General features: G+C 37.0%; 5 protein-coding genes across 7 annotated transcripts; 3 read left to right on the top strand and 2 right to left on the bottom strand.

Moving 5' to 3' along the window:
- Positions 1–223: 223 nt before the first annotated feature.
- Positions 224–3,284, top strand: LOC111485062. The gene is made up of 2 exons (XM_023131753.1): positions 224–2,371; positions 3,108–3,284. The coding sequence occupies exon 1, from the start codon at positions 418–420 to the stop codon at positions 2,356–2,358; it is 1,941 nt and encodes a 646-aa protein (XP_022987521.1). The 5' UTR covers positions 224–417; the 3' UTR covers positions 2,359–2,371; positions 3,108–3,284.
- LOC111485063 lies at positions 2,949–4,817 on the bottom strand. Of its 3 annotated transcripts, none has more exons than XR_002718617.1 (2): positions 3,689–4,817; positions 2,949–3,237 (listed from the first exon to the last, which is right to left on the bottom strand). XR_002718617.1 is itself a non-coding variant. In XM_023131754.1 (2 exons), the coding sequence occupies exon 1, from the start codon at positions 4,710–4,712 to the stop codon at positions 3,882–3,884; it is 831 nt and encodes a 276-aa protein (XP_022987522.1). In that variant the 5' UTR covers positions 4,713–4,816; the 3' UTR covers positions 3,354–3,794; position 3,881. The 3 variants fall into 3 exon arrangements, 1 of the variants encoding a protein (XP_022987522.1); XR_002718616.1 differs by having other exon boundaries at positions 2,949–3,246; XM_023131754.1 differs by lacking the exon at positions 2,949–3,237 and having other exon boundaries at positions 3,354–3,794; positions 3,881–4,816.
- A 2,920-nt stretch (positions 4,818–7,737) lies between these two features.
- On the bottom strand, positions 7,738–13,177 carry LOC111484987 (NADPH--cytochrome P450 reductase-like). The gene is made up of 18 exons (XM_023131672.1): positions 12,587–13,177; positions 12,424–12,483; positions 12,209–12,285; positions 12,036–12,093; positions 11,876–11,959; positions 11,720–11,756; positions 11,508–11,577; positions 11,232–11,426; positions 11,025–11,117; positions 10,574–10,799; positions 10,384–10,467; positions 10,148–10,299; positions 9,537–9,633; positions 9,031–9,180; positions 8,856–8,933; positions 8,625–8,747; positions 8,418–8,531; positions 7,738–8,256 (listed from the first exon to the last, which is right to left on the bottom strand). The coding sequence occupies exons 1-18, from the start codon at positions 12,932–12,934 to the stop codon at positions 8,176–8,178; spliced, it is 2,127 nt and encodes a 708-aa protein (XP_022987440.1). The 5' UTR covers positions 12,935–13,177; the 3' UTR covers positions 7,738–8,175.
- A 4,278-nt stretch (positions 13,178–17,455) lies between these two features.
- LOC111485037 lies at positions 17,456–18,013 on the top strand. The gene has a single exon (XM_023131726.1). It carries the CDS (start codon positions 17,456–17,458, stop codon positions 18,011–18,013), a length of 558 nt encoding a protein of 185 aa, XP_022987494.1.
- Positions 18,014–18,936: 923 nt separating this feature from the next.
- LOC111485578 (replication protein A 32 kDa subunit B) lies at positions 18,937–22,539 on the top strand. Its single transcript, XM_023132512.1, has 11 exons — positions 18,937–18,951; positions 19,062–19,181; positions 19,597–19,707; positions 19,780–19,877; positions 19,981–20,022; positions 21,217–21,294; positions 21,568–21,646; positions 21,762–21,854; positions 21,928–22,007; positions 22,140–22,205; positions 22,301–22,539. Exons 2-11 carry the CDS (start codon positions 19,080–19,082, stop codon positions 22,383–22,385), a joined length of 834 nt encoding a protein of 277 aa, XP_022988280.1. The 5' UTR covers positions 18,937–18,951; positions 19,062–19,079; the 3' UTR covers positions 22,386–22,539.
- Positions 22,540–23,485: the final 946 nt, after the last annotated feature.

Here is a 23,485-nt window from a genome sequence, read left to right on the forward strand (position 1 = left end):
ATTTTTGTTTCTTATTTTTTAATAAAAGAAAAACAATAAATAGAATTGTGTTTTGTTTCTGGCAAATACGGGTAGGCCCAATCAGGCCCATCTCTCAATTTAGGGAACTTTGGATTGGGCTTGGGCTGTAGTTTCGATTTGTATTAAATAATTGTCTGTTTATTAAATTTTATCGAATTAAAACCATTTCTATTGATTATTTGTATTTTATTTCCGAGTCCTCACTCGTCGACTCGTCGCCAACTGCGATCTTTCATCCTCCCTCCGTCGGGACAAGATTCCAGAACCTTGAAGAAGCCGGAATTGAAGATCATCTCTATCAATTTCATTTCTGTTCCCAAATTCGACTTCAAAGCCGTAGGACCAGAGAATTCCAATCCCCCTTATTGCAGTCAGATCTGGATCCATTATTCCGCCATGTCCTGTTTAGCCCTTGCTCTGCAACCTGCTAATGGACCTGATATCCTCCTTCAAACTCGTGAGTGGTTCCCTCCCCCGCGAGCGCTAGTTGCCCTATCCGCCTTCCGCCAGACACGTTTGGCCTTCGCTGCCACCAAGCACCACAGCCACAACGCATCGACCGTCCTTGGTGATGATTCCTCGCTCGCCGATTCTATTGCCTCCCTTGGTGATCATCCTTTGGCCGCCTCTAATGGTCAGGTTATTGTTGGTGTGGAGAGCCGTTACCGAGTTGTCTATCGCCTTGTCAATGGCATCTATGTCCTTGGGATTACCACTGCTGATCAAGATAATTCTGTTAATGTTTTTGAGTGTATCCATATCGTAAACCAAGCCGTTAATGTCACTGTTACGGCCTGTCGTGGTGTTGATGTCACGCCGGAGAAGCTTAGCCGGAAATACGCCGAGATTTACATGGCGTTGGATATTGTTCTAAGAGGTGTCAGCAATATTCGGCTTGCGGCAATGCTCGCTTCGATGCACGGCGATGGTATTGCGAAAATGGTTCATTCGGCTCTGGATACAGAGAGTAAGATTCGAGGGGCTGACCGTTGGAATACCATGGAGATTCACTCAACTGAACATGAAGCCAATGTGCAGGCATTTTCCAATGCGCGATTTGAGTTACCCGCGGAGACTCTCGAAGCTGGGGACGAAATAGCTTCATCCCTTGCTCCTGCCACTCAAACTGTGAATGAGCAACAGGATCAGCTGCAACAGAAGACTGAGGAACCCGCCATTGAGCAGGATCCATTTGCAGCAAGTGACATGATTAACAAGCCTGAAGAGCTCATAAGTGGGTTCAAGAGAAACAAGGACCCTTCTGCCACGGATTTGACTATGGTATTGGCGGGTCTTGAGGTGCCAACATTGCCACCTGCAGAAGCTACCCAATCAACACGTATTGGTGTGGAGGGATTCGAAGGAAACTATGGTGGTATAGAATTCAGTACTGATCATGCTACAATGGAAGAAACTTTTGAGGGCTTCAGCGATGCTTGGGGTGGAGGATTGGATCCATCTGAGTTCGTGGGTCCTGAAAAGGTTAAAAAATCAGAAGGCCTTGGTGGATTGGAACTCTTGCAGACCGGACAAAGTGATGGAACCAAAGCGGCTGTTGGGGATGCTAGTGGTGCAGGAACTCCACTCGATAGCTTGGTTACCAAGACTGAAATGAAGGGTCCCGAAATGTATATCATAGAACAGATTAGTGCGGAGTTCAGAGAATCGCTGCTGGCAAGAGTAGGAATGATGGGGGTTGTATATTTGAAAACTTTGCCACCCAAAACATCGGATGACAAAGAGACAGAGTTTTCATTTCGTGTGGAGGATACAGCTCCAGTTAAGAGATTTGTGGTGCAGAGTTCTAGTGTTAGCAGCCTTGGAAATGGAATGTTTCACTTGAGAACAGCGCCTTCAAAGGAACCCATACCAATTATCAAATACAGTCTACTACCTAGATTAACCCCATTGCCTTTGAGAGTTCGTCTCATGCAACGTCACAGCGGGACTCTACTTTCCGTGATGGTTCAATACGTTGTGGACCCTGACTTGCCACTACCTTTGAAAGACGTGACTTTTACTCTAAAACTACCGGTTGATCCTTCATTGTTAAAGGTGTCTCCAAAAGCTGTATTGAATAGGTCCGAAAAGGAATTGAAATGGCATGTCACGGAGATTCCTTTGAAAGGTGCTCCTGGTCGATTGAGAGCAAGGATGCCTGTGGATAGGAACGAGGAAGATGATGGAGAAGAGCTTGAAGTGGTTGGTTATGTGAAATTTTCGGTTCAGAGTTATAGAACACTTTCTGGGATTTCCTTACGGCCGGCTGCTGAGGGTAAGACGGATTTCTACGAGACAGATCACAAGTTTGAGTCTGGTGTCTATACATGCAACTGATGAAGCCTTGAAGGTATGCTTTTCTTTCCTCGTTTTCTAAGTGAGGTATGCATTTTTTTAGATTCGTTTGGTAGATTGGATGTCGTAGAAATCTTGTTCCTGGCCTCGGTACTTGCCTAGATTTGCCTCATCTTAGACATCCAACTATCTAGTCTCATGATTATGATATGAACCCAAGGAAAGATAACAATCAAGTGCATCAAGTGGAGAAGGAAAAAAAAGTCTAAACTCTCCATTTATCGAGGTTAAGCTGCTGCCTGTACTTTGCATGTCTATAAACTTCTTCATTGCATTGGTTGGTAGATGGTTTTGCCATTTTTTTAAAAGGCAGTAGCGAAAGCTTAATGTAGTTAAGCGCGAGTTCTATGTTCTTTCCCCCTGTTGAGTTATCGGTATAATTTGTATGGTCGAGAGAGAATTTAATTTAATGTGCTTGGATAACCATCAAAATCCTACTGACAGTTTAGATCTAGATAAAAGGTTTATGTCATCAACTAATGGGTTGATTAGATTGGATGGGGAAGGTGAACTTTTTATTATTGTTATTTCTTTATCCAAAAAGTCTCACTTATGTTTCTTGAAACTTGAAATTATGTGTTGGAAAAGATTCTCCTTTCCATGAGACTCCGAAGCCATAATTGTATTGGCATCATAATATGAAAGAAATGATTTGCTCAAGAGTGAGGACCCTAAAATTCCTTTCTACGCTACAATACATTTTAATGTCAGAATTGACATTATGTATATAGGGAATTATTGGACGCAAGAAGAGGCTTGGATGGAGGGGACCTATCATGTTGTCTAGTTGACATCAACATCGGCGTGGATGAAATATGTTTGGCATATATAATCATGAATCTTCCCCAACATACAAGTTTCCTGAGGCCACTTTTTGGACATGCAATTAAAATATGAACAGCTTTGAACACTATTATAATGGGCTGGAGGAGCCTTACTATCTCTGCTAAAGTGTGAAGTGCAAAGAAAAGCTGACGTGATTAAAAGCATTTTTAGAATGATTCTTTTAAATGATATATACATTACATAAATGAAGAAGATTACCTAAATGGAACGACAAATAAAAGGGTAATAAATGCAGAAGGCATAAATTGTGTGTGGGTCGTTTTCAAAGGTGAAGTGCATTTACTAAGAAAACGCAAACTTCTATGAGGAAAATATTGATTTTAAAAGAATATTTCACAGAATTCTAATAAATATAAATATAAATATAAATATGATTCCCGTGAATCTCATTCATCTCAAACCATTTTTTTTTTTTTTTTTTCAAAATAAACATAAAATAAAAATAAAGATTGCAAAGAGAACGCACCATCATCGCCCACGCTCCGCCACTGTACACTACCCTTCCCTTGGACGTGAAGCGTATGATATTTTTCATTTTAATTTCAATTTCCCATACTGACCTTCTCGTGGTCCTGGAATGTCACAGCATCAATGGGGGGCAATATAGTACGAAACGGGAATGTAACCGCTAGTCACGTGCTATCCACGTGAAACGTACCTTAGGCAGTTAACGACGCCGTTACATCTACACTAGCGTAGTTCTTGCAGCTAAGCGCCCTAAGGATCCTCCAAGTCGCTTCGCCGGAGCTTCGATTATTGCAGTGATATTTACCTTTACTCTCGCTCGCCGGAAAGAGTGCCGACGAACTTCGGCGGACTTGTCTGCTCTTAATGTCGCTGAGGTCCATCTCCGCTGGAAACTTCACCATTCCGAACATTAGCAAGTACCACCGCGGCTTTGACGAAGCCTTTTTGTTCAGTGGATCAGGCTTCAATCCGGCCTTGATCGAACAATTACGATCGATTTCAGCCGTCGGTGAGAAAATCGAATTCGCTTGGCGATAGAGCTTGCGGTAATCGAGCGATCGGCTATTCCGCTTGAGATTGATCTTCGCAGTGTTCGATCGAGAAACAGAGCTCTGCAATCCAGACAATGACTCAGAGCGCTTTCGAAAGACAGTCTGTTTTCGACTCTCATCCTTCCAGAAACTCTTGTCGGCTGTACGATTAGTACTAGTAGTAAGCTGAGAAAGGTCATTGAGAGGAAGCAACCTGCCGCAGAAGATCAAATCCTCGGCCGGAGAAATCTCAGAGGTGATAAATCCAGCACTGAAGAATTCAAAGAGATCCAGAGGCTCGGAGGAGGACCTACGTGGATTCTTGCGGAAGCTCTCCGGAGTGTGGCCGTCGGATTTTTGTTTGTCGAGTGGAAGATCGGAGAAGGAGAGAGCTTCCTCTGCTTCGTTTTCGTGTCCGTCTTCGTCATGGTGGTGATCTTGTCTGTGCTGTGAGGTTAGGGGCTTGGATTCGCTCGTGTCGTCCATGAACATTCTGTGGAAGGAAGATACAAATAAAAAGGAAAAGACAGTGTTTGGAATTATGCCAAGTTTGGTGACGACGAAAATGATATATAGCCACCACACACACAACCGTGAAACAGAGATGATATCAATGCTCCCTTTATTATTTGGATTTTTCTTCCAAAATCAACCTTTTCTTAAAGGAAAAAATAATACTATTTTCAAGGAATAAAATTCAAACTATGCTTCTTTAGATATTATTATTATCTGTCAAGTTTAAAGATTAAAACACCCATTTATTATTTTCCAAAATTTAAGAAAAATAAGAAATGTATAACCGTTTCTAAAAACTAATAATAAAAAAAAAAAAAGTCTAAAAACCGATGTGGGACTTTCATCATCCAACACCTCCCCTCGAACAAAGCACGCCTCCCCTTAATCGAGGCTCGACTCCTTTGGAGTCTTAGTCATTTTTGACTGCCTTCGTACCTTCGAGGAGGCTTGACTCCTTTGTTCGACATTTAAGAATTTGTCAATCTATTGGCACGGCTAAGTTTAGGGCATGGCTCTGATACTATGTTAGACGAACACGACTCTCCACAATGGTATGATATTGTCCACTTTGAGCATAAGCTCTCATGGCTTTGCTTTGGGCTTCCCAAAAGGCCTCATACCAATGGAGAGTGTATTCTTAGATTATAAACCCATGATCATTCCCTAAATTAACCGATGTGGGACTTTCATCATCCAACAATAAACACTTCAAAAAACTAAATGCTTTTTAAGGCAAATATATATATATATATATATATATATATATATTTTAAATAAGGAAAATGGCTTGAATAAATAACATAGGAAGAAATCCATTTTTATAAATGAGATTGTAAAATAATAAAGCATTTAAAAAATGGAAAAGGAAAAGGGCAAAAAGAGAATTGGAGGTTACTGAATATTGAAGTTTAGTTTTGTCCAAACTTGACATTTGAGCCAATAAAAGGTAATGCCTTTGGTATCCATGGCTTCCTTCTAGACTTTTAAAATAAATAAATAAATAAATAAATAAATAAAAAGTTTATTCATAAATACATTTTGAAGAATTTTGAGTGCATCTTTTTCATTTATTTGACCTTTTCCCAACATTTAATTAAACTTGTTAACATCTTACTAAAATTTGATGTTAAATTTGGAACAAATAGAATATTTTATGATGTACTATTAGACTCTATAAAGTAGATTAAATGGTCGAGAAAAAGTCAGAGGTGGGACATGGAAGAAAGCAAGCTTTAGCTCTTGACCGAACCCTAGATTGGTTAACCCGTCGATTAATTGTCTTCTATATATTCATGATGGGTATAAAAAACGCACCTTGAGTTGTAAAGTCTTGTGGTATGAATGCATAATCTGGTAAAGAGTACATGTATTGAGCTACCAAGGAATTGGTTCCAGTTACTCTTTCGATGGTACGTCATTGTAATGACATGGGAACCACTAAATGGGGGCGACATGAGAAAAGCATATTAGATAGTGATTGTGACTGGGATGGGACACCAAAGGTTTCTGCTCTTCTATTCCTTGGATAGATAGAGAGGGAGGGTAGTTTTTTTTTTTTTTTTTTTCTCGATTTTTTTTGTGTTATCAAAGAGTTGAATAAAGAAAATAGATGGGGAGTGCGTAATTGAATTGATTGAGTCACGTTGAAACAAGGTTCAAGTCTACCTCTGGTAGGATGCCTCAACGGCATAAATCACTTCATTTCCACTTGACACCTATCATGATGATAAATGGTTCATCTCTGGTGTGATCTTCTATTCAAATTCTCAAAACTTTTGTTGCTCCATCTTTGTAGGAGGCAGAGGATCCATCGGTCTCTTGAATGTGCCATCAAAAGCTCAAGAAAAGTAAGAATGAGAGGCCATAAGCCGAGACGTGGTTGAAGCTTGACTAGTTTAGAATGAAGATTGTGCACAATATTTTGTTGGGTTTATAATGAAAATGTAGACTTTGAGGAATGCAATAAATACATGATAACAGTTAATTGTAATTTAAAAAGAAAAAAGAAAAACTGTTGTCAGAGTAGTAGCCAATAATGTTCGGCCACATGTGCAAAAGTGTCAGAACTCAGAAAATAAGAGAAATTGGTCAAACTAAAAGATGTTGACTGGTGAGGTTAGTCAAAGCATTGATTATAAGATCACATTACATTATATTTCTAATACTAAATAAATCAAAGACTCCAATCAACCTTCCTTTCCTTCTACTTTACATTTCTCACCTAATAATCTCTTCTTTTTCTTTTTTCAATAATTTAATTCCTAAAATATTTTATTCTATAATTATCCATTTTTTCTTTTTTGTAAAAACATTAAGCTAATCATATACAGCAATTTAATTACTCAAAACATATTAATTACCCTTTCACTCAACTTCCATTCTGTCTACTTGGCCCAACTACACTTTTGGGCCCTAATACAGTAATTTGGGCCTAAGCTAAGACAGCCCAAACCAACAAAAAAAAAAAAAAAAAAAGACTTTTTTATTATCCTGAAAACAACTTTTACTCTCGACTTAGTCTTCATCTTTTATCCTTCTAAAAGTGTGAATTGTTCATTTGTTTTAATTCTATATATAATTTATAGTCATTAATTAACTAACCAAATGATATTAATTTGCGAAAACATTTAATTAATTTTTGAATAATTATAACTAATTATTTATTGATTGCCTGCCACAAACTTGAGAGTTTAGCTGAAATTGGGTCACTAGCGAACCTGTGTCTGAAATTTGAATGCTAAAGAAGATGCTGTATATCTTTGAAAATGGAAGGGGTGCAAGGGCATGGTGTAGGTGAATCTACAAAAGCCTGCGACCTCCATTCCATTAAGAAACTACCCACCCAACGCAACTGCTAAACCAACGGCCAATAACACGCCACGTCATCACCGCTTGCATTTACTTGATTTATAAACTAAAATTCAATAGTCAATTCAAGCGATTTAGTAGATAGATTTGCCAGTTTGAGAGACGGAGACAGAGCACTAGGGATTGATACATAAGATATGAAACAGAAACAATTATGAACACAAAAATTCTCAATTATTTCATCCATCCGTTTAATATTACAGCAAAGTATGTATGAATTTGAAGTCTTGAACCATCTTGTTGGTTGGTTGGTTGGTTGGTTGGTTGGTTGGTTGGTCCAAGAACACTAACAGAAGAGAGAGCTCTAACTAATGACTACATCTGCTGTATTCTATAAATTATAAGAACAAAAGAATACTTCATATTTAGCTGTAGATCCAAATGGGAGACAGAAAAGGAGAGAATATCATCATAACCTCTGGCCATGCTGAGAAGAGTGTCCCATCTTAGAGGGAGGTTGACAAAGGGACTCAATAATTCTTTCATTCATTCATTCATTCATTCAACCAGATTTACTTTTTATTAAATATTCCGCAATATGCCTCTTGGAGATCACATGGGTGAGGAGTAATCACCACACATCCCGCAGATACCTTCCGCTCATTTGCAGATTCTTCACCATGCTTTCAGCTTTTGAGCTGTCAAGAGATCCCTGAAATTTAATATCCACCAGCTGTTCTTAGAATAATACACCACCAACGATATTATATATGCACAAACGACAAATTTGGAACCGTTGGATGGCTGAGCTATATTAAGCTCTAAAGGGTAACGATAAAAGGAATTAGGAGGCACTCATGAAAATGAAAATACCTGCTCTTGCACGATAGTATGGAGAGTTCGGTGGACATCCCTGGCCATGCCCTTTGCATCACCACATACATATAAATAAGCACCTTGTGATATCAAATTCCAGATGTCTGAAGCCTGCATGTTTAAACGGAGGAAAGGGCTTTAATATCTTCTTCCATGAACACATAATCATATTAGGCTACACCCTTGTTAACATTATCTTTTCACCTTCTCTGCCATTTTATGCTGCACATATTCCTTTGTTGGCCCTTCACGTGAGAAGGCGATAACCAACTCGGAGAGAGCACCAGTCTCAAGATAGTTGTTTAACTCATCCTCGTATATATAATCCTTCAAAAGTAGACAAAATGCATTAGTTTGAAAATCTATAAATAAACAAACAACAATGTATTTCTTCAACAGCCAGAATACAAGCTTTAATCTAGGAACTTGGCATACCATTCCACGGTTTCTGCATCCAAAGAACAATATGGAAGACCCCAATTGTACACCAGATTCTTTCAAAGCTAATCTTTCCTGAAGAGAAAATATTTGAAGTTCTTTATTTTCTAGAAGCGCATAAGTCAGATAAAAGTAAGCCAAGGGTCTCAGAGGCAAGTTCGCAAGTAGAAACCTGTAAGAAACCTCTGAAAGGAGCCAATCCAGTTCCAGGACCAACCATGATAATAGGCACTTTACTATCTGCAGGAAGCTTGAAGTTTGATTGCCTCACGAAAATTGGAGCCCAACTGCATTCATCGCTTTTCCCCATGGGCACAGAATTCTAACGAATGCAGAAAAATTGTTAAATTCTCAAATATGGCCAGAAATCACCCTATATTTGCTTCCATAAAAATCACCGTACACAAATTTCTATGAAAAAAACCTTCAACTTATACTATTAAGCCGAAGAATAGCCAAGCTATTGTAGGAAAAGATAATATGATCCACAACGTCCCAAGTCTAACATAAATCCTTTACTAAATAGACATCTAAAGATGCTAAGAAACTTTAATTATTCAGGAATCAGAACTAATGCTATTCATCTAATATTGGGTAACAATAAAAAGTTATAGCTTCTCGGAATTATATCAGTCATCTTTGCACATGAAGATGAAAGCAAGACACAACAAAGCATACCTTCATCCAAGTTGAGCAAACTCCTTTATGAACGCGTCCTGTTGGCATTTTGTCATAGACTAAAGCACATGTAACGTGAATTCTGGATGGAGCCATCCTGTCAAATGCACAAAATACATAAATCAATGACTTGGCATAAAGATAATATTTACGAGATATTGAGAGAGAGAGAGAGATGAAAAAAGAGATGTGTGGGTGATAGGCAGATGCAATGGGCAGCAGTATGCCTAGTCAATGACAACGTACGAGAAGTGATACTCTTCCCCAAATCCAAACATCAAATTTCTCTGTATGTTATCAAATCTTATTCCGATTAACTCCCCCAAAAATCCCAACTTATATTCCCTTTCCTGCAACTTATCTTTAAAACACAATGTGTTTTGCCTAAAAGTAGAAAATTTTCTAATTCAATTTCCTAGACCAACTGGAGGCAAGTAAGAATTTCTATTCCATGCACAATGCAAACCTTATTTATGTAATGAAAATTAACATGAAACTTCAAAAGCCTACATTCTAATCACACAAAATTATCTTGGGTGCCATAACCAAACCAGTTGAAAGAAATCAAAAGATAATAAAATTTGCTGAAGGAGAAGGTAGGGAAGTTATACAATGGAGATGATGATATGGAGTAGAATCGAGGCTGCAAGCGTGGTGCAACAGCTGCAAAGAAGACACCAAGTGGTGGCTTGGCAGAAGGAAATTCAACCATGACCTCAAGCAGGCTTTTCTGACAACCAACTATAGACTGGGAATACTCATCCTGCACAATTTTAACCAAATATATAAGTCAGTGAGACTAGAGAAGTAGAAAGGTTCCAATTTATAAGGCTGTTAAAATCAGTACCTTGCCAGCAGGTGATGCAAGATATCTTAATCGGTCAGCCTCTACCGGATTTGAAGCATGCGCTGCTAATGCAAGCAACGCTGACTGAAAAAGTATATAGCAAGTTTAGATTAATCACCTCAATTGACAGAAAGATCCCCCAACGAACCAGAAGCATGAAGCAACAACTCCGAAAAAAAAAAAAAAATACCTTCTTGGGTGAATTCAAAAGATCTGCATATCGAGCCAATGCTGTTCTGAGAGTGCATGATGGAAAAGGAGGTGGTAAAGAGTTTCCAACTAGTGGGGTACCATCCTCGTTATCAGTATGTATAGAGAAATACGTTTCAGGAGACAAACCCAATAAGTTCAATGCCTCATCCACAGTCTCAGTTAAATTTTCGCAGTAAACCCCAACATGATCCCCAGTTTCATATCTGAGAAAAAGAACAGATGTTAAAAGGCAGTCAAATGCTACTAAACTATAGTACATATTTATAGAAAAATCCTATCAATTAACTATACTCTAGCTTCCACTTCTCCTGACTAAGTTTATATTTCGTTCTATGCAGCCTACCCCATATGATTTGGGTAAATAAGAAAAGCAATAAAAAATAGTATCGCTGAAGTCCCACACAGACATCAATTGGGGATATACTTACTTGAGTGCAGACCCAGAAATATCGAACTCTAGATGAGTACAAGAGCGATCGGATGCAGGCATATGGAGCTCCTTCCTCACAACCACGTTAGATCTTCAAGAAATAAAACAATTAGTTAGATTCTTTCTACTTCTTTTCCTTGTTTTTAAATTTCCAGAGGGGGCAAGGTGGTGCAAATTAAAATTCAATACATCAAATTCTCACAACCTTAATGGATGTTGAGCATCATGGACAGCATGGCCATTTGCATTCATCCAGTTCTTGTTCTCATCAGCTACACCTGCTGGATCATGGAATACAACTCGATATTCTGATATGGCAGCTGTGTAAGGTGTGGTCACTGTCGTTGCATCATCCTCATCCCGAAGTAACTGATCCAACTCAGGCCACAACAGTTCTCGCCTGAGAAAAGTAGTAAACATGAAAGAATGAGTGGACAATTTTCTTTAACAAACTTCAGTAAACAGGTCACGGTCTCTGTACCAAGCAGCCAAGTCATCCTCTATGCACTGATCGTCATCTCCAAGACCAACTTTCACAAGGCGCTTGCCTCCTGCAAACAAAATAACGAAATTGATTGGCAAACGTAATAAACTTAAACTATCTTCACAAAAACATTAATCCAAGCATAAGCTTAAACATGCTCTCGAGATTTCTCCTAAGAAACGAACGTCAGGAAGAAGGGAAGAGCATACCCTGAGTCTCAAGCAGCTCATCTACCACTTTTGCAATCTGTTGGTCACCAACAAAAAAGTTGAAACTAGTTCACATCTTTGAATCGGGATCAGACACAATGCAGTAATCAATAATCAACAATGGACGCCTAGGAATTTGTAAGGAATCATTCAAACCTTATTAAAATGCTCATATTGTCGGTTGCCGAGGCCAAAGACTGCATAATTGAGGTTTTGCAGCCACTCCCCTCTCTCTTTCCCCTGTAATCATGCATATTGAATTCAGAAAAATAAAGAGTGATCCGCACAAAACCAAATGTGCCGAAAGAAATTTTACCTCCGTAAACCATTTATAGAATCTTGCGGCATTATCAGTGGGCTCTCCATCGCCATACCTGCATTCCTCAACAATTAACCACTGGAAGAAACTAGAAAACAGGCTTAAATCCTGAACTGACGATGAAGAATCCAAATAAAAACAGGAAACCTTGAGCGTATACTAAAACTCACGTTGCTAAGAAGAAGACCGCAATAGACTCGTTCTTCAATTTCTGTTCGTATTCATCGTCATCAGCCCCATAGTCATCCTGTGAAATAAGGTTCACTTCAAAATGTCAGACCATAGTTCGTCAACAATAACCAGAATGTACCAAATGGTCATCCCCAACAACATCACAGACACAAAATATAAATAAATAATAGAAGAAGAAGAAGAAGAAGCTTACCAAATCAACAACTCTAAACGCGGCCTTATCGTACCGTGCTTTCGCCTCGTCAGATAGAGCCTGAGAACCATCGCGGTCACCCGTAAGCAACAGCCAAAAATTATTAACAAACAGCCGAGTTAACAAAAATTCTCAACGCCTTCGAGTGTTTTGGAATGCAAACCTTTGCAAAGCCTTCGGCAGTGCCTGTCTGTGTACCGAAGAATATTGTAACCTTCTTCTTGCCGTCTTCAACTTCGGGCTCCACCCCCTTCGTAATCAACGGCTTAGGAAGCTCCACGGTCTTAACTTTCCGATTTCCGGATCTTCGCCACACGAGAACAACGAAGCAGCCAATCATGACGGCGATCGATGTGGTTAAGATCGCCACCAGCTCGCGGTTCTCGAACATAACCGAGGCACCCTCGGCAGTCGATTGGAATGAAGAATTAGACGGGTCCATCCTGCCCTTAATTATGGCCGACATGAACTCGAATGGAGAAGCCTTCATAGAACTGGATTCCGATTGCATGGTCAAATCCGAAACAAATCAGCTAAACACCTGACTGGAATCCGGTGGCGCAGAGAGGATACGGCCGAGTAGCCAAAGAAAAATAAAACCACCGGAATCCGGTTATTAATTTAAGAAGCTATACGAACTGGAAATGTGAATAGCAGCAGTAAGAAATATGCGGGAACTCCGCTGCACAACGGCGGAGGAGAAAGGCGGTGGCGTTAGTGGTTGCTGTGCGGTTGCGTTGAGAGAGGGAGGGTAATAGGGGAAGGATGTGTTTATATTGGGTGGGCAAAGAAGCGCGTGAACGAACCAACGCCTACCAAACCCGACCAGTCAAACCCACCTAACAACATAGTTGTAAGTTTTAACCATGGTTAACTCCCCCACATTCTGGTTTCCCCTTCTCATTCCAATTTTGTTATAAATTATAATATATAATTAAACAATTGCTCCACTGTCCACGTTTTCTGAAACTCAAATTTGTTATTATATATATTTTTCAGAGGAAAATAATATATTGGAATATACAATCAAATATTGAAAAAATCAAATAAAAAAACATGTTATTAATTGAAAATAACTTAAAATCGTGCTAATCTTAATAACTCTGATCAAAAATCTATTCAAATTTATTATTTTAAGGGTTTTAACCTCATAATATTAATTCTCCTCGTATCATCTGCATTGGGATAGACCACTTATATTTTTAGACTACATTCGTTAACCTCGTATCGAGCTACGAACATGATTAAATAGACACCCAATTCCAAACGGTTCTTACATCCAAATAAAAATAATAATTCACCATATTAAAGAAAAATAATATGAACCATTGATATCTATAAATCTTCCGTCGTTTCCTTTCAATATAAAATCGTCGTGTTTCATGATGTTAGAAATTCAATCTACGGATCCTCTTTTCCTCCCCAAACCTCCAATTATTATTTTTCAGAATTAAAAATAAAAACAAATCTAAATATAAATCTGCGGTCCTTTCATTTCCACCATTTTCCCGTTGGATCACAGCCTCACACAGCAGTTTTTTTTTCTATAATAATTAAACCATATAATTATTTCACACGTCATATTATATATAATTTTAATTTCACAACAATTTTTATTTATAGAATCTCAATGGATATTTAAGGAAAATCATGAGTATCACAAAAACTTATGAAAATACTGTGATTTATTTATCTATTTATTTGTGATTAAAACTCAAATAAATGCATTAATGCAATAATAGGTATAAACATTAATGGAAATTATGACAAAATTTGGTCCCGAAATATATAATTAATAATTTAATTTAACTGAGTAATGTGTGTCGATAAATATACATAAATTTACTTAGAACAAACATATGATTTATATAATACTAAGAAAAAGTTGGGGAAATAGTGAAAGATAAAAAATCATTCAAAATTTCCCAAATAATCAAATTCATACCATTATTTTAATTCGCTGAATCTGAAATCAGAAAATTAAAATAAAATAAATAAAGTTGGCCAAATATATTTTATTAGTCGGTAAGCATGCAATTTCTTAGCTTAGTTTTCAAAATGGTAAAAATAATAATATATTTCTTTTACTTGTGGCTGGAGCGGCCAGCGTCAAAGTGCGGGACGAGAGGATTTGGGCTGCGACTTGGCTGGGAGTTGGTGGGGGAAGTGGGTTGGTAAGAGGCAACGCAAGGAGAAATTGGTCAATTCACAGCTTTTCAAAAAAGAGGGGAAAAAAAAGTGGTCAATTTGAAATGGTCTCAAAACCCATATCATTTCTTTATTTTGTAACTTCTACTACTATTACTCCTCCCCTCTCGGTTAGCTTACCTAATACCTTATGGCCACGACAGTTATACACCATTTGTATCCCGTTCTTCAAAGTGGCAGATCATAACATGTCAAGTTTTAGTAAGATTTAAACTTTTAATTTTATGTTTGATAAAATATAAATTTACAGGTGGAGTGAATATATATATAAAATTGGAGTTTTTATTTATTTCTTTTAATGTTTTTTTAGATGTGATTATTGGTGAGGCACGTGTAGGGCGCTTGACGTCCACAAATATGTAAAGAAACGTTGCATGCCTTAAAGCCAGATTCCAAACCAATCCCATCTACTTTCAATAAATTTGGGGGAAATTTCTTCCTCATAATGAATGTTAACTGTTTTCTACAACATTTATAAATAACTAAATTTAGTTTTTTTTTTTTTTTTTTTTTTTTTTTTTTTTTTTTTTTTTTTTTTTTTTTTTTTTTTTTTTTTTTTGAGTTGGAGTCTATCATGAAGTTTATTTGGGAACACCCAGAGAAAGTAATGTCATAAAGATAAAGATCGTAGGTGCTGATGTGTCAATCATGCAAGTATCGAAATTCTACTCTCGTAAGGAATCCAAACTTTTTTTTCATAGAGTTCTTATATGTTTAGGTATCATGTCCCTGCACAAAGTTTAACCATTTCAGCGACAAGTTCTCTTAGTTGGATTTCTCCTACGTAACAGACGCTAATTTGTGACGTTAAGGACTTTGGGTGTGGAAGTATTATATCACTCTCTTGCACCTCTACTTTTGATTCTTTGCTATTTGTTCAAAGGGCTCTTCGGCTCGTAAACCGGATTGATGAAAGATCTTTCAATTAGCTTCTTCCATGGAGGCGCAATGCTTCGGCCACATTAATCGCGAACATAAAGCACTCGGGTTAAGCCCATTAGTCGTTAAATTTCACAAGGCCCAATAAACAAGAGGCTCTTACAAGGCTCACATAAGATTTTTTTCTTTTTTAATATTTATTTCTTTAATTGGGTGACAAAAATATAAATATATAATTAGCATTATTTAAGGGAATTATTACTATATCTCTTTTCAACTACCTTTTTCCTTTTATTATTATTATAATTTAATCTCCAGTTGGTGCAGCCGCCTCTAATATATCTAACCCAACATAATATATAGTAAACATTAGGTAACTTTAATATACAAAGCATAAATAAAAATATTTTGTAAGCTCAAGCTTGTTGACGAGTAAATAATTAAATAAAATAAAATGTGGAAAATGTCACACCCAATGACAGAGAAAGCGACAAGGTTGTGATGTATTTTAGGGTAATTTAATCTTTGAGGTATTTTATTAATTATTTTATAATGAAAGTGGAATAAGATTTCAAGTGGAAAGGTACAATAGAAGAATCCAAATAACGATGGTCATTACAATTATTTTAGAGTTAACTAAGATGGATTTTTTAAAATGAAATGAAATCCAAAAATATAAGAACAAAAAAAAGGATATTTTCTTTAATTTAATGTTACGAAAATATATTATGAAGATTTAAATATTTGATTTATAAAAAAGATTACCTTATAATCTTAATTAATTTATATAGTTAAACAAGTAGTCGTAAGAAATCGAACCCGACGAAAGATTAGATTAGATATTTTAACCTAAAGTTTAAGTATGAATTAATCAACTCCCTAATCCCATATTAATCCCCCATTTCATTTTCATAATCCCACTTTCTGAACTCTTCTAGCTCAAATATCACCGTTACATCACAAAGCCCATATATATAATAATCCCTATATGAATCTAAAGTTTGTATTTGGGAATTATGAAGGAGGAAACAAACGGCGGATATGTTCTGCCATTGGATAGTTTTCCGACGAGAAACTCATCTATGGGTCGTTCCTCTCGATCGTACTACTACAGAAGGACTTCTGAAGGGGTTCCGTTTCAGTGGGAGATGCTACCGGGGACCCCCAAGAATACTCCGCCGCTCGTGGAGCCGGTTCCACTGCGCATCCGCCCGCCGCCGGTTGTGGTCAGTCTTAGCCTGTTGAAGCCGGCCACGGTTCAGAATAAACAGCCGCAGTTTCGGTTACTTCGGCTGTGGAGGAAGCCGTCCAAGTCCATCAACAATTCTTGTCCGTTGGATGACCACCGTTCGAAATTTGGATCTCCATGCAAAGCAAAATCTCCTACGCCGGCGGCGGAATCTCCCGGGCACTGGCGGTTTGGATGCAGTCCGTGGAGGATCAACCCAATTAAAATAGCTAGTGGAAGGCGAGTTTAATTTCGTGTATTGAACTTGTAAATAAATAAATAAATAAATAAATATTTTCCTTATGAAACTTGTAAGGTGGATAATGTTAAATAAATTAAAAGGAAGCTTATTATTATATTTCCTTATATAGCTTCAATTAAGGCGTACCATTTATGGAGAGCATGAAATGGGGAAGATAGTTAAGAAAATTAGAGGGTCATGAACCTATCTCTTTTTTAATTTTCGAATATAAATCTATGAGAGAGAAAAATAAAGAAAACAAATTATTACAAAAAGAAAGAAAGAAAAAAAATTGTAAAATTCAAATTAGGAGGGCATGTGAAAGGGAGATATTTCAGGGGATTCAAAAAGTGAAATACAAATTTCCTTAACGATCTTAACAGATATCCAAATGAGTTTAATTCACTTCCCATTTAAACCCCAAACTCCCTCATTTATTTAGCCTCTCATTTTGGTTTCGAAATTCACACAAAGCCATGGGAAACGATCACCGTCTTCATCCCTCTGAAAACCCCTTTTCATTACTCCAAGCAAATGAATTATTCGTCCACAAAATCCTCTCTAGAAACTCCTCAGTCGGCCGCTCTGCCCGTCTCCCTGCCTGTCGCCTGCCCGGTCAAATCCCCTTCATTTGGGAAGCACAGCCCGGCCTGCCCAAGGACAAACCCTCCGAAAATCTCCACCCGCCGCCGCCGCCAAACTACGTCGATGGCACCTCGAAAACTCCTCACCAAGTCCCCAAGCAGCAGGAGGCAGCTAAGATTTGGTCTTGGATGAAGCCGAGGAAGAAACTGAGGAATGTGGTTAAGAAAAACGGTGCGTTTGGATCCTCCTCCTCATCGAGACCGCATGTCAATCAAGAGAGTGAGTTTTGTAGAAAATCAAACGACGAGTCGTCGTCGTCGACGACGCCATCGTCTTTGAGTTGTATTTCTCATTCTCTGTCTTCCAGTTCTTCGTCGTCCAATGGCTATGCCCGACGTCGGTCTAAACTCAGTAGCCTGGCCAAAGGGTTCTTACGGTGGGCCTTCTGATTGAGTTTTTTTTTTTTTTTTTTTTTTTTTTTNTTTTTTTTTTGTTTTTTTTTTTTTTTTTTTTTTTTTTTTTTTTTTTTTTTTTTTTTTTTTTTTTTTTTTTTTTGGTAATTTTGTCGTCGTCACTTTCCATTTCGCACGCTTCAGAATAATGTAATTTGTGTATGCTTAATTTAGATTTTTTGTTTCAATTGGCCAAAGGGTTTGCATTTTTCGTATTTTTGTATATATTCTTTTGATTAATAATACTTAATATTAATGGCCTTTAATTATTGAATTAAAAATTGTTAATTTATTTTGACCGTAAATGTTTCTAATTCGATTCCAAATAATAAAATTTGATTTGACGAAAATCCTTAATTGAGAGGAAATTAGCCTTTAAAGGAGCTCCGAAATTATTATCGACATTATATGCCTTTAAAAAAATCATTATGTTTTTACCATTTTTAAAAAGAATTTTTGATATATGAAAGGTTAATTTTATAAAGGAAAAATGTAAATAAGAGATTTTAATAATAGAAGTTTCAGAGCGTGACCATCCAACGAAATTATTAGGAAGCACCTTCTTGTGAGTTATATCATTAACCCTAATTAATTTAAATTTAATTCAGGAGATTTGCATTAAAAGCTTAATTGATTAATACTTATCATCCATAGATATTGTTTCCCCTTTGAAATTCTAGGCTTGAATTTTATATATAAGAAAATATATATTTGAATAAGAGGGAAATTTTGCTAAAAATAAAAGTGAATAAATTAATATTATATATATATATATATATATATATATATATATATATATTTGAAAATTTCGTTATTGAACCGTGTAGTTTATTAAAAATAGGCATAAGGGTAAGAAAGTAAAAGTGCTCTGTAATTTTATATCTGACAATTAAATAAAAGAAGGGTCTGAAAATGGCGGGAGGGACGCTGAACTGGTATTTCTAGGTTTTACGAAAACATAATTTCATTTCGAAGACTGCTCTTCAATCTGTTTGCGATCAGTCACTTGATGCTCTTATAGGCTTTGAGTATCCTTCACTTGTAGTGTTACAGTGGAAGAACGATGTACGGGAGCCAATTTGATGGCAACGCTGCCTTCTCTGGTGGTGGATTTATGCCATCTCAGACCACCATGGCCCCTGATCATTCATTATCTCCGGCGAAGGTACGTTCTGTATCCATATGTAATATTAACTCTCTTTCGAATGCCTTTTATTCCCGTGTGGATTACTAGTCTCCGCTGTTTGGATTTATCACATGCGTTTTAACGTATTTTCCGACTGAAATCGACTGCAGTTTGAAATGATTCGTACTCTGAGTGCTAATTAGTTGAGTTCATAATTTTTTTTTTGGATTTGACGTTTGGTTCGTACAAGTGAAATATAGTTGGTATATGTGTTTTTGCTCCTATGTTTTCGGCGGATGGTAGATTCTTCTCCTCACAACTATTGCGAAAATTAAGTTGAATTTGTTTGTCTTCGTCTATTGGAATTGGATTCACATGTTTTTATATTTTGTATCTCCTTAATGAAGTTTATGATTGCCAAAACGAAGTCTTATATTTTGTGTCTAATTTGCAGAATCGAGACGTCCAAGCATTGCTTCCGTTAACAGTGAAGCAGATAAATGATGCGTTTCTGTCTAGTGATGATAAATCAAATTTTGTTGTTGATGGTGTTGATGTTAATAATGTTAGTTATTGGACTTGTATGTTCTGTTTATTTTTATTTATAGAGTTGGTTGTTGAGCTGCATTATGTTCAGGTTAAGCTTGTAGGGATGGTGCGCAATAGAGCAGGAAGAATTACTGATGTGACTTTTGCACTGGATGATGGCACTGGACGGATTGACTGTAGTAAATGGTTTGTTTTCCCCCACCAGCACATACACCCACACCTATACAAGATGGAAAAGAAGTTAAGATGCTTATCTCATTGATATTGATTTTGTTTTTTGTGCCTATAGGGTCAATGAAGCTGCAGATTCAAATGAAGTTGAGGGAATATTGTAATGTTCTTTCTACCCTGTCTTAATAGCATTTAAAATATTCCCTCAAAACTGTAATACTTCTTGTGCGGTTATCATTTAAAATTTTCATGATTGGTTTTTCAGCCTTGCCTAGAATCTCGTCAGTTCGGATGGAACTTTGGAACTCAACATGTTGTAGACATGGAGTTTGATGGGAGTTCTTAGTTCTTAAGTTTTTTATATGGCTGTACTTTTTCAAGGAATTCTCTAATTAATTGTTATTAAAATGAGATCTATTGAGTCCTAAGGAAAATTTGTAAAATGACTGTTTTGAATTAAGCAATTCGGACTCTCCGCACGCAAATATCAGGATTCAAGTAAGCTTAATTAAATCTGGTTAAACATGATTTAATCTAGCAAAACTGCACTACACCTCACTTTGTGGTCTGGATAGATCTTTATGAGTATGTCTGTGGGGTTAGGACTAAACCAGCAGTCTTATTTGTATGCATGTGCAGTTCCTTGTTCTGTCTTATAGTACGGGGGTTTTATATATTGTTTTCGATCCATGGGATGATTAAGTTTGAACAGTCTAATTTTCCTTTTCCTGCAAAATGTAGACTGCTTTTTCCAGCTAAATGAACTATATAACTGTAGCCGATGCTACTATAGGGCATACAAATACTTCATATTTATCTCAATCCTATTGAGCTAACAAGTATTGATGGAAAATGAATCGTGCTTGGAACCAAAAAGGTGGCTGGTTGGTTTTTGTAGGGGGAGGAAGGAAGACAGGGAGTTGTGGATTTTTGTGACATGTTGTCGCTTGGGAGGAGAGATCCCAGCTCTCTCGAATAGATGGATATTTGTTATTGTCTTTCTAGTTTCTACTCTGATTTTTGCGTTTGTTTGCTGAATCCCACTTCGTTGCAAGTTTTTCAATATAAAAGTGTGATTCTTCATGTTTCTAGTTTATGTGCTGTTGGTTGAGGTTTGCAGGAGGAAACGATAATTAAAAACCTAAGAGATCTCCATGAAGTTACAATTGTCAATCATTTAAATGTTTCTTGTGGCTCTTCTGGATTATTTTTCCTGTTTAACCTGAAATTAAATCTGGAGTGTTATGGATCATTTGGGGGAGGACTCTGCTTATTTGGACCAAGTGATGCATCAAGCCATCTCTGAAATTTATCCCCTTCTGTCTCATGTCATTTAAAAATTCTCGTGCTTCAGGGATGGCATGTACGTTCGGGTCCATGGCCACTTAAAAAGCTTCCAGGGTAAAAGAACGTTGAATGTCTTTTCTATCAGGTACTGTATAGTTTCCCCTCGGTTCTTTTCAGGGATTTCTTGGCTTTGTTATTTCTGAGGGATTTGTGTTGTGAGTCATAAACTGCATTAACGCACTTTTTCGAACTACACTGAATATTAGTATATTTATACTTTTAGCAATTGAATTGAGATGAGGCATTTCATGAGCACTGTTTTTCCACCAAATTAAATTATTGCGGTGCTTGTTCTCTGTAACTTATGTACATGATTTTTGCTGCGTGGGGATTTTGATATAAGATATTTGGCTTCCAGGCCTGTGACGGACTATAATGAGATCACAAGTCACTTCATCGAATCCATATATGTTCATTTTTACAACACCAGATTACGGGTATCAATCAAGCTGTTTCAAATTTTCTGTTGATGTCTTGATTGGCTGAAAAGTAATATCTCTTGTCTTACATGCTTCTCCTTTTGGGTTATTGTTTATGTTGTGCTGCTGATAGAAGCAACAAAGTAGTAGCATGACTCCTCAGCCACAGATGGCAAATTTATCTAATACGCCTGTGAGAGGATATCAAACTCCCATGTCAAATCAAGTAAGATCCTGGTTCAGTTCACATAATATGGGCTGCGGTTTGTTTGTTCATCCTTCTAATTATCTTTTTTCAGTACACTGGTCAAGCAGGTGGTGATGGTTGGAAGAACCTTGAGCAAATGGTCTTAGATTTCTTGCAACTTCCTTCATGCGAGTGAGTGCCTTCACTGTTTTTTTTTTTTTTTTTTTTTCCCGTTCATTGATTTCTTAGATTTAATTTATTTAGAATGTATATATATATATATATATATATATATATATATATATTTATATTTCTTGTGTTCAGTACTGAGAGGGGCGCACACCGTGATGTGATTGCTCAACATCTCAAAGTTCCACTAGAGAAGCTCATGTATTCTCTATCTCTCACCTCTACTTGACATAAGAGCACTGATCTTGCAAGTAGGGTTATAACTTAATATACCATTTGGCTTTATTGTTTTGCAGGCCGGCGATGAAAAATCTAGAAGAGGAAGGCTTAATCTACTCAACAACTGATGATTACCACTTCAAATCAACCGCCAACGGTTGACGTCTCTATTATGGCGTTACTAATGAATTGAAGGCAAGTTTTATTTCCTGCCGTAAGAAACATTATTATCTCAAGTTCCATTAACTTTTTATACTTACTTTGACCGTGACAAATAATTGTTCTCTCAAGTTCCCATTTATCTTCTCTCTCTCTCTCTGGAATTTAACCTCAACTTCACATGATTAACACTGAGAAAAGGCAACCAGAAACACAAATTCAAACACTCCCCGCCGAACTCTCTGCCAATCCCCTTTTTTCTGTTCACTCTTCAGGGTGTAAATGTGTCGGGCCCGGTTATATTTTATGCAAATCCAACCTAGCTCGACTCTTGGATTTTTCCCAAGAGTAAACTGACCCGACTCAATTCGGGTCGGATCAGTTTCACGTAAAATTTGGCTTAAATTTTAATGCCCAGGGTTCTACAAATTAAATTAGGGTTCTGCTTAATTAGCACAGGTGACATGAGCAAATTAAAAGTTCGAGGGGGCCTGGATAGAGGGTCGAAATGAGAAATAATTGATTTCGTATAATATATGCTTATTTTTCTTGTTGTGAAAATATATTTGGAAGAATTCCAAGCAATTTAGGCGAGTATTATATATATTTTTAACTTGCTTCTCTCTCTACACATTTTCTCTAACCAACCTTTCCTCATACAAGATATTTCTCATTGATAAATATTCTTTTTTGAAATGCTTCTCGTTGCTAATTTCTCTCCCTAACTTATTATCATTATTATTTTATGTATCCTAATTTCTCGTGAATATTTATTTTCTTTCTGTATATTTTCTCTTGCTATAAGCATCAAGACTACGAATACAAATCTGTTTCGATATGACAGGAATGGAATATGATAATAGAAGAACGGAATAAAGTAGTATAAAAAGTATATATTTTTTTGGTTATTTTATTTTTAAACATTTCCCATAATGAAAGAAACAAATATATCCACATGGAATACGTAAAAGTTTTTTAGTCCTCTGTTGGTTGCAGCTTTGGACCACGTTGGATATAATAATTCCCCACTAACATATTATTTGTGTTTTTTTTGGACTCCAACAATGATTGAATTTGGAACCATAAATAAACAAATAAATATA

The sequence above is a fragment of the Cucurbita maxima genome, unplaced genomic scaffold, assembly GCF_002738345.1.
Source record: "Cucurbita maxima cultivar Rimu unplaced genomic scaffold, Cmax_1.0 Cma_Scf00010, whole genome shotgun sequence".
Taxonomy (NCBI): Eukaryota; Viridiplantae; Streptophyta; class Magnoliopsida; order Cucurbitales; family Cucurbitaceae; genus Cucurbita; species Cucurbita maxima.